The sequence below is a fragment of the Centroberyx gerrardi genome, chromosome 5 (assembly GCF_048128805.1).
Source record: "Centroberyx gerrardi isolate f3 chromosome 5, fCenGer3.hap1.cur.20231027, whole genome shotgun sequence".
Classification (NCBI taxonomy): Eukaryota; Metazoa; Chordata; class Actinopteri; order Beryciformes; family Berycidae; genus Centroberyx; species Centroberyx gerrardi.
The window spans coordinates 12,595,316-12,613,237 of NC_136001.1; the positions used below are offsets into that span (position 1 = coordinate 12,595,316).

Sequence of the window (17,922 nt, forward strand, 5' to 3'; positions counted from 1 at the left end):
AAAAGCAGCCTAATATTCAAGTTCGTAAATGCCTAGATTTTGAATTTGTATTAGGCTATATTTTGAATTTGTAGCTATGAGATTTTGAATGTGCATGTGTTTTTCTGTGAAGCTCTGTGCTGCATCTCCCTGTGAAGCCCTGCCTTCTGAGAGGAGATACAGCCTGCTGCCGGATTACAGCCTATACGCAGGCGGCAGAGGGTTATTCTGTTGTGAATGAGGAAAACACAGTGTCTGTCTAAAGCGTCACATGGGGCCAGGGAGAAAAAATCGCTTCCTGAAATGATCCTCGTCGTTGGCTCTTTTTTCTATTTGCCCTGCGTAATATCGCATCGCTTTTAAATTTCCGTCCGGATTTTTTTTTTCTAGCCTATGTTTTATTGCCGATGATGATAAGCAAAGTTAAAAACGCGATGTCCACTCTGGTGGGAGGGATGATGCCCCACGGCCACCACCACCATCACTCAGGTACCGGTCAGAACTGCGGACCGGACGGGCTGCCGCCTCGGTTCCCCTACGGTCGGCCGGACTTCTTGGACCTCACCCCGGAGCTCCTGCAGTACTCCACCGAGCATGCATCACGGCCGGTGCTCACGTTGAAGAGAGACAGCAGGCTTCCCTGGCGGACGGGATACGCAGAGTGAGTGGTTACTGCACGATCAAAGCCATTCATTGACGAATTGCCAAAAAAATAAGAGCACCATATGATGTGTGTTTTTTGATGTGTAAGACAGGCTTGATCCGTGTCGGGCCTGTGTGTCATGAAGTGTTTTGTGTTGCTGCAGCCTCAGCAGCCACTGCAGCAGCCAAATGATGGCCAACACGGCCTTTTGCTATTGTACCATTCCTACAGTATTCTTCCCCTCTTACTGTAGCCTAATTACACAAACGCTCATTACCATTCGGATCAAATAATGACAACACCTTGGCATTTGTGGTCAAAGCTTTGCCTACAGGCTCCTCCTCGGTTCATTTGAAGTATCGCTATGAGGAAACAGAGAAGCTTTATCAGACATGGCCAAGCCATCCAAAAGTGAAAGCAGGAACTGCAGTCAACCTGAAATGAATTGTATTATTTCCCCAGTTACTCTACTACAGCCATAATAGCAGCAGGTTACTTTTTGTAGGTGTTCATACATTCATGATATTTTTGAAATTCAAAAATACCTGATTTATAACCTCCATGATATCTTTCTATCCCTCTCTGTGTGGCTGTCTCTCTCCTTTTCCCTCTCTCTCTCTCTATTTTCCCTCTCTCTTTCTCTCTCTCTCTCTCTCTCTCTCTCTCTCTCTCTCTCTCTCTCTCTCTCTCTCTCACACACACACACACACACACACACACACAAGTGCCTAGTCTGCATGGATGTGTTCCTGTTTGTGTGTGTAATGCTCTTGTCTGTCTCAATTGCTCACTGCAACTTAATTAGTTGTTGTCTTTCATAAAAAGGTTATGTGATGTGGTCACTTGAAGTAGTGACCGCTCACATCTAACTCCAACAGCGCACTGTGCCTAAACTGCAGAGCGTCACTCCACATGTCCTTGGGTTTACTGCATACTGTAATAAACACCTGCAGATACAAACCACGCAGCACCTATCAAAGTAACTCCATTCACTCTGCTGGCCAGAATGTGCTGCTTGGTCGATTCCTGCTGAGGAAAAACACTTTCCGTTCCTCTCGGAGGGGGGTGAGGAAGGGCTGAACAGCTCCGGTCCTCTGTGCTGCCCACCCCCGTCCGCCCTGCTGGACCCAGTGCTGGAGCAGAAAAGGGCTGAGTCATGCACAGTGGCTCAAGGGGACAGGGGAGAGGTTTGTGAGGAGGAAGCTGGACCCATTCTCAGAAGGATGAGCGAGAGAGGTGGAATGAGGATGCTCTAATACCAGGAAATTTTGATTCACTGTCTGGGGGCTGTGCACTGCTATCAGTGCTGCCATCTTGGAAATATAAGTCACTAAAATGTAATCGCAATATTGGCTGTGCTGTTTACACCACACCCCAATTCACTGAGCTGGTCACACAGCAAAATCTGATCATCAAATCAGCAAAGCCAGTGTTCATTTAAGTCTCAACAGTGTAAAAACCAACAGTATGCCAGTGCTTCTATTCATCCACACTCTTCACAGTTAATTAACACTTTTAGATGGGTTTGAACACAGAGCCGTATCAGCTCTATGAGTGAACAAACAAAGCTCCAATCAACACTTATCAGTTTCCAAATAACTGTCACTGAAAAATAAACACTGATTAACACTAGAAAATTTGCTGTGTACACTTGGATTTGGTCCGATCTTGAAAATCAGTCGTGATGCCAAATCGGGGTTGTAATCAACCTAATAGTCATGTATACTGGAAATTTTCTATTGACATGACTCTGGGGCGGCTGTTCAAAACTATCTAAGGTGTTAAATTAACTTCCCTTGTGCTGTAATGAGTAGGAACAATGAAGGCCCAACACAGTGTAGGTGGATGCTGTCCAGTTGGAGGCCGACCTGCTGGCTCTGCTCCAGACACCGCGCAACTTCAACGCTTTGATATCACTTACTAAGTGCCTGCAGTCATTCACTCTGGTGATTATGAGGATTCATTGTCGCCATTGGCTTGTCTTGGCCTTGCAATACAGCGGTTGAGCAATTTTTCCCTCCGCCATTTGAACATTTCCTCTGCAGATTGTTGTTTTCATAGTGTGTTGTCATGTTCTGTGTATTCGGTGAAAGGTGGTGCAGCAGTAGGATGCACAAGATTGCTCGGCAGTGAGGCATTTACCCACAATACTGTCCTGGGTTAAACTCTCGCAGGGAATTTTGAACCTGAAATCTCTGTGTAATTTCTGCGCCAGGGTTAAGATGCTTTAGAAGAGGATTCTGATCGATGCTGTAACGCCGCTGTACAGCATTGTGTCAGCATCCACATGTGAGTGCACTTACGGTAAGCCGCTCTAAGTGCTTCGGTCCAATGGCTATTTAATGTACAGGCAATCTTTCACGCCCTGGCATTAGGACTGTGCAAGAAGTGTTGAGGGGCAAAGGCTCAGAAGCAAAAACAAAAAGGGCTTTCCTGCACCCAAAACCATTTCAGTAGAATGCCTCTTTTCATGGATATCTTGACTTGTTTTAAGCCAAGATGACGGAGAACAAATTTTAATCAAATAATACATTGGAGAGTTGCAGTGCAAGGCAGGGGAGGGGAGTTCAAACTAGGGCTGGGAAATAATTCAATATTATCATTTATTGTCTTTCGGTGGTAGTAATCGGGGATTAGCAATTTATTATACTTATAATAATCATATCATGATGAAATAATGGTATCAAGTTATTGTGATAGACAATGTTGTTGTCTAAATTAATTATTAAAAGCAAATACTAAATATCTCACAAACTTGTTGAAAGTTTTATCATATGTATATATATATATATATATTATACGTTTTTTATGAAGAGTTTTATCATACACTGAATGTACATTTAATCTTTTAATGAAGTACACTGATGAGGTGAATCCAGGTAAAAGCAATTATCCCTCATTGATTTCCCTTATTAATTCTATACCAATCACAAAGGAGCAGATGTGGATAAAGAGATTCCACTGTTTGTCCTGGCACCTATTGCATGCTCGCCCGTCCTGGTGGGGGATCCCTCTTTGACTCGGCCCGCCCAACGTTTCTTCCATGTTTTTTCCTAATAAGGTTTTCTTGGGAGTACTTGACAGTGTTTTTATTTCCGGGTAGACTAGCCTATGTAGAATAGGTAGGCTTGCTATGTCTTGCTAAAACTTGCTATTGTGTGTCTTGTGCTTTGTCTTTGCTTCCTTAAGTTTGTGTTGCATCAGTCTGTTCTGTGGTTGATTGTGGTTGTCAGTTAGATCTAGTTAGGCTCATTCTATGTAAAGTCCTTTGCGACATGCAAGGGCTACAGTATATAAATAAATGAACTTGAACTTGAACTTGAGAAGCAGCCGAGTTAGAGAAGGATTTTTTAGCTTTGAGACTATTGAGATGTGGATTGTGCAAAAGGGGCTGCAACTCAAAATCAGGAACATGTCCCTAATATTTTGTACATTCAAGGTGTATTACCATGCAGTTAAATGCACTGGAAATCAATTTGGTTATGTAACAGGTGTTTTCACATAATATAGCATGTGATTATTAATTTTGTCAATCTCACCCAGCCCTAGTTCAAACCCTTGATTGACACTATTCTGTATCCAGATCCTCAGTTGATGCAGAGATACAGTTTCCAAGTTGCAGCATGATTTAGTTCCAGTACCTGAGTTGTGGTCTTCACAGCAGACAAGTTGCTGTAGTAACTGCTAAAGTATTATTTTAGTTGCTGATTTTTTTTGGCAGGCCTTGCCAGTCGATTTTCGTCACAGCATTGCACCATCTGCTCTGCAAACATGAACTGCAGTGAAACTTCCCTGTAAAGGAATTTAGAATATGACGAGACAAATTTGTTCATGTTCCGCATGCTGCGGATTATGAGGCTTTATGAAATAGGCCTACAGTATTTGTCCATCTGTCACCCAGCACCTGACGTAGCATCATCCAGCAGCAACCTGCGATTACCGCTTTTCACATTCAACTTTGAAACAATCCTCTCTCACGCTCTGAAATGTATCAGTGTTACGAACAGAGGGAGGAGACTTTTTCATTTGAAATTCTTTATTACCCACTTTTATACAATTTGTATCTTCAACAAAGGAGGAACATACTGTACAAACATACTTCATTGTTACAATAGCAGGCACAGATGTTTCAGACTGTGGGAGAAGTTTGTGACAGGAAATTATACTAGACAACTAAAATAATGGATTATTTAGAGCGATAACCTTTACTCTGAGGTGCTTTCAGCAGCTGTATTACAATGTACTACCTGACTTTCCTCTCATTGAACTACTGTGTAGAGAAGAGTTTCCACAGGATCACTGAAATAGTCTGTCCTGCTTTAGAGGGGATGACAAGAAATTAATTGCAACACTTTTTTTTCTGAGAGAAGATGTCTTATAACACCGTTCACTATTTCATTATATTTATGGCCTTAAAAGGCAGAGCAGCCGCTATCAGAGAATTCACTGGAATTGTCAACTTCCTCTTTTGAACTCTCCTTGCATGACGCAGGAGGATCAAACACAGAAGCGTTGTTTTGCCAGATATGACCAATGGCTTTCAGTCACAAGTTGTTGAAACATATGACTGAAACATAGATATCTGCCACAGTTAAGTCACATTATTGGAAGGCTTGAGCTGCAGCTTTAGAATCACATCCTCCCACATATCTGACATTATGTTCAATTATAGCTCGTTGAAGACATGTGACTACTCTCAAAACAGATGATATGGTGATTCTCTCAGGACTGGTGAGTGAAGCTGAAGAGTTTATCAAAAACACACCTCATTACACTGCAAAAATATCTATTTTAAGTCATGTAGTGTCATATTCAGCCTTAAAGTGTTATGTTTCTCGAAACAAGTGAAAACTTATGCTAATGGTGTGAGAGCATTTCACTTGTTTCCATTGCAGTTTCACTTGCTTCAGGACTCTTCTAAGAACAAGTGTAAATATCTTGAAGCGAGGCAGAATACGTCAGATCCTTCCACTAGTGTGAAGAAAATTAGATTTTCTTCACACTGGAACCAAGTGAAATTATCACACCCCATTGTCATACGTTTTCACTTGTTCACTTGTTAAATAACATTTTTCTTCAATACTAGATTACATGACTTGTTAAAGTGAACACAACAACTAACCAAAGACAGGCCTCCATGGCTGATACAACAACATATGCATCCAATAACAGCAGATACAATGCACACTATATTTTTTTATGCCAATTTCGGTACAAGCCTACCATAGCTTCAGTGCGGTCTCTCCGCCTGCAGCCAGCCTTTCCCAATGTTGCATGACCTCAACTAAAAGACCAAGCAGTTGGCAAAGTCAGTGAGAAACTATAGAAAACCAAGCAATACGCATGACTGAGCCAAAAAGAGTGCTGGCAGAACACAGCAGATTTGCTGTGATCATATTCCAATATGGATGAAAAGTTGTTTCTCCCTGGCCTTGCGTCCAGATCTCTGAAAACATCGGGGCCTTGGCAGAAAGTTTAGACGACAATCAGGCGACTTTTAATTCTTCCCTATCATTAGTCCTAATGCAGGGAGCGCGGTGCAGGACACAGTGGTGCCAGTCCACTGCTTTCAACTGATTAGAAAGTGAAAGGGCTTTTTATAATCCAGATTTGGGCAGCAGTTGCATATTGTGCCTCATATTTGGTGCTGTCTGATATCAGCGCTTCTGGACACACGGTGACCGTCTCCCCTAATGATTGTAATTACTTGAACTATTTGGAAAGGTCAAAGGTCCTGTTCTGATTGGATTCTTACCCTGGAATTCTTTTGTCTCCTTGGTTTGACATTTCAGTTTAAAGAGACTCAGGACAAACGTGTCTCCCCTCTCTCTCTCTCTCTCTCTCTCTCTCTCTCTCTCTCTCTCTCTCTGTCTCCCTGTCTTTCATTTTTGTCTCTTTTTCTGTCTGTTTCTCTGCTCTACCCCCCCCCCCCCCCTCTTCTCTCTTGATAAGTAATAAATTACTAATCCCCTCTCTCCTACTCTGCAGAAGTTTCCGGGGAATTTTTTTATTTGTGCAGTAGATATTATGCTATATTATCCAGCTAATGCGGCATTTATCTATAATTGAAACTGAAAGTGTTATGTAATATGCCAGCATGAAGTCCAAACTGCTGTAGAACTGTCTTTCCAAGTTAGACTGATGTGGCAGCTTAAGTCATACTGAATTAGTGGCAAATTTGTGTGGGCTTACACTTGTTGTAAAACTAACCTGCAGATTTCAAGGTGTGGTGGAGATAGGATGTTATTTTCTCTGTAGCCAAATATAATGATCTCTTACTGCTACCATTTCATTTGCGTATGTATTGTATTATGTTGCATGCAATTTTTAAGCCTCATTGCATTTTGGAGAAGCTAAAGGCACCCATAAAGTCAGTATAATTTAATCTAACGTTAGGTCATTATTGAGGTTACGGTAGTTTGGATATTATAGTTTTATAGCTATTTTTTAAGCATCAGAGAAACAGCTGCTAGGGAGAGTTTGTCTTCAGATCTCTGTTCTGCCCTGCTGCCTCCAGTGAATACCGCTGCAGCACAAAGGAGGATAGATGATGCTGCTGGAGTATGAAACCATGCATTACTGTAAAGCCATTATCCTCCACAGGCATCAGCTCATAATGAAAACACTTAATCCCTCCTGCAAGTTCCCTCTGGGACACGACTGCATCCTGCCCCACTTTCTCTCTCTTTTTCTCACTCTACCTCTCTCTCTTTCTCTCCGACTGCTATTATGTTTTCATGCAGTGCGGCTGGAGGATCCAGAGCAAACATTAGAAATCGTCTTACTCCCACCTCTTGTCTCTCTCCTCCAGGGTGATCAATGCGGGGAAGAGCATGCTGAACGAGGACCAGGCGTCTTGTGAGAAGCTGTACGTGAAGAGGCCGAGCGGCAAACACCGCAACTCCACTCTGCTGGAGGACAGCGGGGTGAGAGAGCGCTCCCAAACACCAAACAGGAGCCAGGCAATAAAGAATGAAATGTCTGGTCAAAGGCTGGACCGCTTTCGTAAATAATCCTTGATAATGTTTTTGAATCTGAAGTTAATGTACAGTAAATCCCGAAGCTGTCAGGGGTGAATGGCGCTGAAGGGAATTTGCAAACCTTGATTCAACCTCAGGCTTTACTCGGCCTGTTATGGAGCTAAACTTTTTCATTTGAGGAAAATAAAAACACAATATAGTCGTAGCAGCAGTGTATTGAAAGTGTAATGGCTTCACTCTACAATCGTTGCATGCATTGTAGTTATCTGATACTCAATATTGGTGTCTTCTTATCCTAGTTGGTATTGGCTGATTCTCCTTGTTACTTATAATTCCTTTACCTCTCCAATCCTTGTGGGACTTCTCATTTTTCATGCTATCATAGGAAGGTCTCCAATAATATCCTTAAGTGTTCCTCATGTCTTCATCACAATGCAAAGCATCAGAATTAGGTTTGTCCAGTCAAAAAAACAAACAAAACATACACAAACATTTGTTGGTCAAGCACCTTGAACCAGTGTCTTCACCCCTAGCTTCGTAGCAAGGCAGATTTTGCTCTCAGGTCAAGGTCAGGCAGCAGCTACGACCTATAAAGACGACATTTACCTAAATTCCTCTAGTTAAATCTGCTCTTAAGCTGTATTTAGTTTTGTCTCAACCTGTCTCCTGTGTATACCTGAAAGCGGCAGACCTCACTGAGGATTAGTTTTCTCCCCCCTTACAACAAAGATTAATTCATCAAGACTCTTCTAGTTTTGTTTGCATGTCCCGCCACAGTGGTTCACTCACTTAACCTCAACAGAAACTTCATACTTACACCACAGGTTTCCCTTATACAGTAGATGGTCCGATTTGCTTTTGGAGCACCTTGCTGCATAAATGTGCATTTTAATGAGGAAAAACTAATTTTCTTGAAACTACTATAACGGAGATACAGAGATAAGATTGGTAGTTCATATTAATACCACCCATGTGTTATGTGAAGACAAGTATGTTAACAGAAATACTTGCTACTTAATGAATTAGCTTAATTAATGGCCTCATTAGCATAACTTCCTGTGTTTAATATCATGGTGATTATGGCGGAACATTAAGCAGCTCTTGTTTATTTACCTCTCACTAAACTATTCCCTCTTAGACTGGGGTCCTTTAATCTTCCTAAATGTATTTACACTGCAATGTGGTCAATAGCTCTTTTTTGGAGTCACTACTCCAACCACACCCACCCACCGAATGACTACACACACACACTCACGCAAACACACACACACCTCCTCCACTCTGTCTAAATTAATTACATCATCTCTTGTTGCGCCCCCTCCCCCCCTCTTGTCCAGCATCAGAGGGGTAAGCAGATGTCTTGCGCCTGTTCATCTGTTCGTTAGTCTGTCAGTCCAGCACGGCTTGTAAACAAGCCTGTAAACACATAGGTGGCAAGGCATTGTGTAAACCCACTGCGTCGAGGCAGAGAAGTCTTCTGATGAGGAATAACATTGCATTTTTCTGTTTTTTCTGTTTGTTGTGATCAGTATACTACAGTGTTATTGCACTCAAACATTGGCAATTTTACTGTGCTATATCATTTTATACTTGTTGCACTGCACAAAATACAGCTTACAATGAATTTCATATCTTCCCAGCTTCCCTATACTATCGTAATCTAGCTTTTCTGCAGCTGCGGCCCAGTAAGACCTAGAGTGGAAGATACATGGTGCTTAGCATTAAAAAGTATCATAATGTCACCAACTAGGAAATCCCTGAGCTTGTAAGCCCTCATAAATCTGTGCCTCCTGACTCCTAACTAATCTCTAGTGAGATTTTGGACTGCACCCATAACCGTATGTATTTATTATTTTATATTCTTTTTTTATTTATTTGTTATGTCTATCCTCCTCTTTAGGATGGCACAGGAATCCCTCTTCACTTCTGGGGGGTGTTCGACGGCCACGCGGGGTCCGGAGCCGCTATCATGGCCTCCAAGCTTCTTCATCGCCTCATCAGAGACCGTTTGGGAGAGATCGCCCACCTGCTGGAGAACCCCTCCAACGCGCCCCCCATCTGCCTGGCCAAGAACGGCAGCCCGTACCAGGTGGAGACGAAGAAGGGAGCCGCACAGGAGCCGGAAGACCCCGATGCCATCAGCGACCCCTCGGTGCGCTTTCACATGGAGAAGGTTGTCAGTCTGGAGAGCCTGGTGATGGGCGTCATAGAGAACGCCTTCAAACAGATGGTGAGTAGGAGATTACTAATGGATGTTTTTACCACTAAGATAAAAAAAAACAACAGTACTTTGTTTATTTCAAGCTGCACTTGGCAACTTCACACTTTGGTGGCTCCACACGGCAGCGAGAAGCAAAAATGAGAACGTCAATATCCAGAAATATCCAGAAATCATGTAACTTCACGTCAGTAAACTGCCCGCAGCACGCTCATGTTTACCAACCTGGCTTGTCTGTCATCGCTTTAAAACAAAGGAAACCAAAAGGAGAGAGGCAAAAGATCTAAGTCCAGCTTTCTCTGGATGGAGTGCTCGCTTACAGCTGTTAAGGAGACTGTTTGTATTTCCCTCTTACGTTTTAATTCATCACTTCCTATGGGTGAAGTGTCCATACCCAACAACAGAACTTCATTTGGGCAAATAGGGTGAATCTATGCCGTTTTTCTCTGTTGTAGCCCCACTTTGTGTTTTACGCCGATGAGAGATAAGGCTGTATTTTTGCATAAAAATCTTGCCTAGTGCAGCTTTTAACAAGGGTAACAATGCTACTGATAATAACCCGCCACAGCCTAGGTAATGTATTCTTCAAGACCTCCTTGTTTACTTCCATATTTAGCACTGCTGCGTTTCATTTTTGTTTTGATTATGAATATGTATGGAGAAAGAAGGAGCTCTTCAGAGTGATGAGAGGCGGAGTGGGTTCTGAAAACCTCTGTGAGCGCCTGGCCTTTTGATTACATTTTTTTCCCTCTTCATTTCAGGATGACCTGATTGACAAGGAAAAAGCCTCATACACCATTTCTGGTGGGTGTTGTGCCTTAGCTGCCATCCATTTGATGGGGAAACTCTACGTAGCCAATGCTGGAGATAGCAGGTGAGAGAAATGGTAAAACAGGGTTGATCAATTTATCTGGAATAGACCTACTGTAGACTGCAGGATAAATGGTCCCTAAGTAGACTGAAATGGATTCAAACAGGAAGATTATTTAAAGTACTTACCTATGCAAAAGGTTTATAAAGACAACAAATGTTTGATTGTGACACCAAAAGCCATAACTACGGTCACAATCACATCAATCTAAAGTGTAAATCATCATGTAATAGGTGTTTAAGTGTCAAATGTCAGACATTACGGCTCTACTGTGTGATTCCGGGAATCTCCTGATAAGGAAGCCAATGTTATGATCTCACTCAGCAGCTTCATGCGCCACCTGGAGTCCGTTCTGTGTACTGCAGCATCATTTAGTCCACTCTACTTGCATCAATGATCTTGCAGAGCAACTTGTTCATATTAGCTGCTTGTGTGTAAAAATGGAAATTTGCTTCTGTCCCTGTGACCCTTCTCTGTCCTCCCGGTTTATTTGTTGTTCTCTCTCTTTCTCTCTCCAGGGCCATAATCATACGAAATGATGAAATTATTCCCATGTCTAATGAGTTCACACCCGAGTCTGAGAGGCAGCGGCTGCAGTATCTGGTATTGTTTATCTTGTATGCTGCAAATGACAATCAAAATGACTATATAATCAAATAATCAGAAATGAACTCCATACAAATCTGTGTAAGGGGATTTTCTATTCACAATATTTTTCTCCAAGCGCATTACTTATTACGTAAAATGCATAACCAACTGAAAGAGGAATAGCATAAATCTGAACATTTCAGTTTCACTAGTCGAGTGAGGTTTTACTGGCAGAGCAGAATCTGTGGCTCCAGTTGAGTGCAGCACATACAAGTAGGCATCCTGGCTCCAAAAGGAAAAGGAAATCCTGCAATCTCTCCAAATCGATGTTCACTGGTTGCCTGCTTTAGGAGCAGTTTTAGTCGTAGTTCTGAGTCACAGAGTGGGTGGATGGCGTTGGTACTGCAGCTAAAACAGGGAGCTGCTTTGTGCCTTAGGTATTTGTTGCTTCTGTGTCCTCGGTTTCCCTCTATCACATTTTTAGCCTTTTGATATTACACAACTTGAGGTTATATAAGTTAAAATCAGTTGCATCAACTGAAAAAAACCTTTCTACTGTTTCTCGTCAGCTCTTATTTCTTTACCTAGTAATTCTCTTTACATACATGATTGTTAGAGGTACACAGGAATATTTATTGTATTTATTATCGGGAACGGTGGTTTTGACCATTACACTCATTACTATTGATTGCATATGGTGTTGATGATCTAGGAATTTAGGCTTATTCAGTTGCTTTGCTCACTGTAAACTGCTCCGGATAAGAGCGTGAGAGCGAAATGGCTAAATCGTAAGTGTGAAAAGTATTTGTTTCATGTGTTAGAAGCCTTACTGAATTTTGAGCGGCATGTCATTTTAGGCTTATGTAAAGCTTCATACGCTTCAGTTTGATGCTGTGTTTCACTACAGGGCTTCCTGAGGCCGGAGCTCCTGGGGAATGAGTTCACTCACATTGAGTTCCCTCGCAGGATCCAGCACAGCGAGCTGGGCAAGAAGATGCTCTTCCGAGACCACACTATGACTGGCTGGTAAATCCGGGGATCCGTTTTAATCACATTTTTAATAGTTAATTAGTTTTTCATGAGCACTTTTGTCTGTATCGAGCACTGTAAAAATGTTCAGCACGGTTTGCTGGCGGAGTGTTTTACGAGAAATTACTAATGATTTTTCCACAGTCAATTTTTCTGTGGCTTAAATCTCGGATGTGTCTGTTGATTGGCTCTAGGTCTTACAAGACAATCGTTGAAGATGATCTGAAATTCCCCCTGATATACGGCGAGGGCAAAAAGGTGAGAAACAGATAAAAAATGTAATGTATTGTACTGGATATACAGCCTGTCATAGAGATTTCCAAATGTTATGGGGCTGAAAGTTTCCAGTTAATAACGCTGTAACCAGAATATGCACTTCACATTATCATATTGCTCACAGACTGTCTACTATTTGTACGTTAGTGTGTGGTTGTGCTATCTCTTCTTCACTCTGTGTGTGTGTGTGTGGGGGGGGGGGATTATATTTGTGCATTTTCAAGTCTACAGTTCAATTCTGCAGTATCTGTCTGGGCAGAAGTGAGACCTGCTGAAAATTGTCATTATTGTCTGCAGAGAAGTGTCCTTCACTCAGTAATCCCTCATAAGTGGATTTCCCTCGATAGAATTTAAGCACACCCCAAAGCGATAACCTACGTTACTGTGTGTGTGTGTGTGTGTGTGTGTGTGTCTGTATGTAGGCACGCGTCATGGCGACAATCGGAGTAACCCGCGGGCTGGGAGATCACGACCTGAAGGTGTACAACTCCAACATTCACATCAAGCCGTTCCTCTCATGTTGCCCTGAGGTGAGTGCGAGGCGTCTGAAGCCTAAATGCAGCGACTCGCCGAGCAGCTTTTGGGGCAACGCTGACTGTCAACACTGCTGAAGGAGTTGCCTCAGCGTTGTTGCTTTACTCACCCAGGAGCATCTTGTTGCCAGGATACATGTGAACAGATACCGAGCCCTGCGCTTCTCTTTGTTGCCTGCTGCTGGAAGCGTTGCTCTTTTACGTTGCCCAAAGCTATTGCCGCACCCTCTGTCTGATCAAAGCTGGGAAGAATGCACACAGTACATGACGTGCTGTTGTTATCTCTCTTTAATAAAACGAGGATAGAGTGCAAAGCTACACATTCGCTCCAGTTTTGCATTTCTTACATGCAGGCCTTTTTAACCTTTATTTATTTTTTTCAGCAACACGCTACTTCATTCTTACAGCTCAATATATTCAAACATGGGAGCTGTACAGTAGAGCTGGCAACTGGGCACTTATCTCCCCTGCTCCCTCTAATATGCTCTTATTTTTAAATAAAAAAAATACCATCTACCTATCTCATTAGCTCTTATTTCTCATTTCTTTTCATAGCACTCCTTAGCCTAGGATCACAGGACTATTATCAGGACCCCATGACTCTCGTTGCACTCTTTGCTATTGGTTACTTGTAATTTTGGTTGCTTACAATTATGGCGATCAAGGAATTGAAGCTTATTCTACTGTTGCACTCATTGGAAGTCACTCTGGATAAAAGCCTCAGCTAAATGCTTAAAATGTAAATGAAAATAAGCAGCTTTGCTGCAGCATATGGAGGTTATGTCCCTTGCATGCAAGCAAGCACATACTAAACACACACAAACACACTTACACAAAATGATATTATTTATCATACCACCATGATGAATGAAATTGGTGAAGAGTATGTCCTCCTATTCCAGGTGAAGGTTTATGACGTGGCTGAAAACAAACACGGCCCGGATGATGTCCTGGTCATGGGTACAGATGGATTGTGGGATGTAACAACGGACAGGGAGGTGGCAGATGCTGTGTCGGCCTTCTTGTCCTGCTGTGACCCCTCTGATCCCATGAGGTATGGAGTCCGCCATATAATCCTTATTATGAGGCTTACATTCTACTCATATGATTGTTACTAATGCTATGTGCCGTGTGAAAGCCATCAGTAAAATGACACAAATTTCACTGAGTTGTACAGTTTCATAAATCCATTGGAAAATAAAATCAATGCTGTGCTCAGTTAAGCACAGTATATCCACTAGGTGGCGACCTTTACAAATATTTAGGCCACCTGCAGCATTCTACAACAAGTTACAGCTACAGATTGAATTTGCTCAGAATGGCGAGGCATTGAAATCAATTAATTCATAAACAATGTTCAGGATGCAGGGGGCAGTTTGTTTGATGTACTTTATTGACTCAATATGATTCTGTAGTTTTTGTTTTAGGCAGCGATATTTGTGTGTATGTGTGCTTGTGCTTGTTTTTATTTCACAAAGCAGGATTAGAAAGTTAGCCAGATAACTGTGAAAAAGATTATGCTATATCCTGGTGAGACTGATTTAATCTGTAAAACAAAACATGAATATTTGGTTTAGGAATATGATATATTTCATAACACTTTTTAAGTTATATACGGTATACTTATATTCTGTATTCTGTATTTGATTCTGATCTTATCTTTTTCTTCTACTGTTTCTGTATTGTTTTTTTTATATTACTGTTTATTGGTTTATATTGTCTTTTATTCTTCTCTGTCTTTTAACAAAGTACACCAGCGACCACTAAGCTAAATTCCTTATATGTGTAAATATACTTGGCCAATAAAATGATTGTGATTCTGATTCTGGGTTTTGTGGCGGACCTGTTGATCCTGCTGTGTGAAATCCCCCCAGGCTGAATCTCACTACGTTGTTGACTCAATATCGTTCTGATTGTTTGTGCTTTTCTTTCCCATCTGTGTGAAACAACAGGTACACACTGGCAGCCCAGGACCTGCTGATGAGGTCACGAGGCGTGCTGAAAGAGCGCGGCTGGCGGTTACCCAATGAGAAGCTGGGCTCGGGCGATGACATCACCGTGTTTGTGATCCCGCTGGCGGGGCACGAGGTAGAGACATGACGAGGTGTCGCACCCGCCGCCAAGACAGGGCTGACTCCTTAGGGTGCTTCCCATGGTCCCTCCAAGCTCCCCACACCCCAACCCCCGGACCGCTGGGGCAGAGGGAGAAGAAAACACCTTTGTCATAGGGAAGACTTGGGTCTGAGCCGCACCATCATCCACCACCAGACCGGAAAACTTCAGCCTAACCCCGGATCAATCACCCATATTGTTCTGTTGGTTAGTCATATAACAAAACAACGTTCAGTGACATCATATGACAAGTCGCGCTCCTTCTCCCTGGCCTGCTTTATGTGTCGGTTGCCAATGAGAATTAAGTCCTTGTAGTGGTTTTTTTTTTGTTGTTTTTCTGTTTGTTTTAACCTTCAAAGCAGACCAGCTAGTCAAAACTGTGGGCTGGTCGTCATCTTCGTCACGTCCTAAAAAAGGGAACTCCTTTTTGAAAACAGTCCCGCACAAAATTTCACGGTCATTTACTCTAAGGGGTTTTTACAGGACAGAATGTGAGGGCACCAAAGCAATGGCGTCATGCCATGGGAATGTTAATGAATGGACGGCTGTAAAAACAAAAAAAAACAAAAACAAAAAAAAAAAAGGACTATGTGACCCAAGTCTGTACATTAAAGAAGCATGGAGGTTTATTGAAGTGGAATCGAAGAAATGGACCTAGTCAGCATTGGACCCAAACACAATCAATTGAGTCAGTATCTCTACTTCCAATGTTAAAGCTGCAGTGAATGATGACACCCGAAGCACTTTAAGACTGTCATAACATGGTCAATGGTAGCCCACTGGTTGATTTGGGATTCAGATTTGTATCTTTTTATTGAATGTGCTCATAGATCGGTATATTTTGTTTTACTTTTACCATTCCAGTAAAAGACAAAGGAAGATAATGCTTGTGTTTGCCACAACGTAATAGAATGTGATCTTCGGTTTAATTTAGCAGTGCGTTTTCTTTGTTCAGCCCTCAGAGGTAAAAGTGATTTGTAGTCCGTAAATGTCTCGGTACGGTAGGATGTGATAAACTTCACAAATATGCCTTATTATGCTTAAGAGATGAGAGGGACTTCAGAGTTTGTTTTTGTTTTGTTTTCTTTCAGATGCACTAAAGTTTCATCCTTGTAGAAGTGACAAAGAACATTGTACGCCCTCAAATGTATACCTCTTTTGTACTGTTTTGTTATGTCATGTTGTTATTTAGATTACCCATAGCTTTTCAAAAAACAAAAAACTTTGATTGTAAGCTGTATCGGAAAGTTTATTTTTATGTTTCTATCCATACTTGATTGTTTAGAGAAAGACGGTGCGTCTTAGAATATGAGCTACCACAATGAGAGGTAGAGGGATAATGTGTACCAAATTAGAAATAAATCTGATTTTTTTTTCCCATATTCTTTGAACTTGCTAATTAATAACCACACCACACACTTGTGTCTCTAATGAACTGCTATGTATTTCTCAAAAGGAAATGAACATGTGGACTAGCCAGCTGATGAATCAGAGTAGCTCAGCCAGCCTGTCGCCAACAAACCTTTTCCTACAAGAAATAAAGAAATGAAGAAAGAATGAAGAAAGAAAGAAATTGGAAAGGCACAGCAGAGTTTAAATTATATGACAACTCTGAAAAAAAATGTAATATAACTATTTTAACAGGAGGAAAAAGACGTTTGGTCCATTATTTATGCTCAAATGTTTAGTAATAAGCACAAAGCATTTGCAAATGCTGTTCATTGTTTCAAGGATTAAGGGAATTTCTCCTTAAGAGGGAATCCCCATTGTGAAGTAAAATAACTGTATAACCATGAACAAAATCTGTTTTGCCATTCACAGTTCAGTCGGAATTGTGACTGGCATTTTGGTGTAAATTCCCAGTTATGGCACCATTGACATGACGCCGTGAGAAAGTGCACAGGCCCTCCACACGTCCTCACAGCCCGCAGGAGGGACTGGTCAGATAAGAGGTGAATGGCAGAACGCTTTGTGTAGAGGCCACGCCAGAGAGATCCACACCCATTCCTCTTGTTGCATGAGGCTTCTTGTACTACGGATGATGTCATCTTTGACCGTGGAAGGGAGGAGGGGACCTGGGTGACTCCAGCGGCTGCAGCAGCGCCGTCAAGGTAGCCAGAGGCAGCCAGAACACGACCGGACATAGGGGGATCTGATTTCAAAATAAAAGCGTGAAGGAAAACAGAAGAATAAACATGTATACAGCAACATAAAATCATATCAGATAACTGCTATGGATTGAAAGGACCTTTTTCAAGATAGCAGACATTATGTAGTTATGTGAGTCTTTGTGAAGTTTTGGCAGCCTTACATATACAGTATATATTTTAAAGGCCTGATTGTGTGGGTTCCCTCCAGTTTCCTCCCACAGTCCAAAGACAGGCAGGTCAAGTGGATTGGATAGTCTAAATTACCCATAGGTGTGAATGGGAGTGTGAGTGTTTGTCTGTCTGTCCAAAGTCTGTCCAAGGTGTTTCCTTGTCCTCTGCCCAGTGCATGCTGGGATAGGCTCCAGTGAACCTGAATAGGAATAAGCGGGTAAAGAAAATGAATGAAAAATAAAATAATCATTATTATGACTATCATTATTATTATTGTTATTATTATTATTATTATTATTATTATTAGTAGTAGTAGTAGCAGTATAGTCATTTGACAATAAATGAATGGACTTGACAACACATATTCGCCAA

The 17,922-nt window shown here is 41.8% G+C and overlaps 1 protein-coding gene across 1 annotated transcript; it reads left to right on the plus strand.

Moving 5' to 3' along the window:
• Nucleotides 1–212: 212 nt before the first annotated feature.
• ppm1j (protein phosphatase, Mg2+/Mn2+ dependent, 1J) lies at nucleotides 213–16,611 on the plus strand. Its single transcript, XM_071903894.2, has 10 exons — nucleotides 213–640; nucleotides 7,434–7,548; nucleotides 9,503–9,832; nucleotides 10,582–10,694; nucleotides 11,210–11,294; nucleotides 12,187–12,305; nucleotides 12,503–12,566; nucleotides 13,007–13,114; nucleotides 14,020–14,171; nucleotides 15,070–16,611. The coding sequence occupies exons 1-10, from the start codon at nucleotides 387–389 to the stop codon at nucleotides 15,215–15,217; spliced, it is 1,488 nt and encodes a 495-aa protein (XP_071759995.1). The 5' UTR covers nucleotides 213–386; the 3' UTR covers nucleotides 15,218–16,611.
• Nucleotides 16,612–17,922: the final 1,311 nt, after the last annotated feature.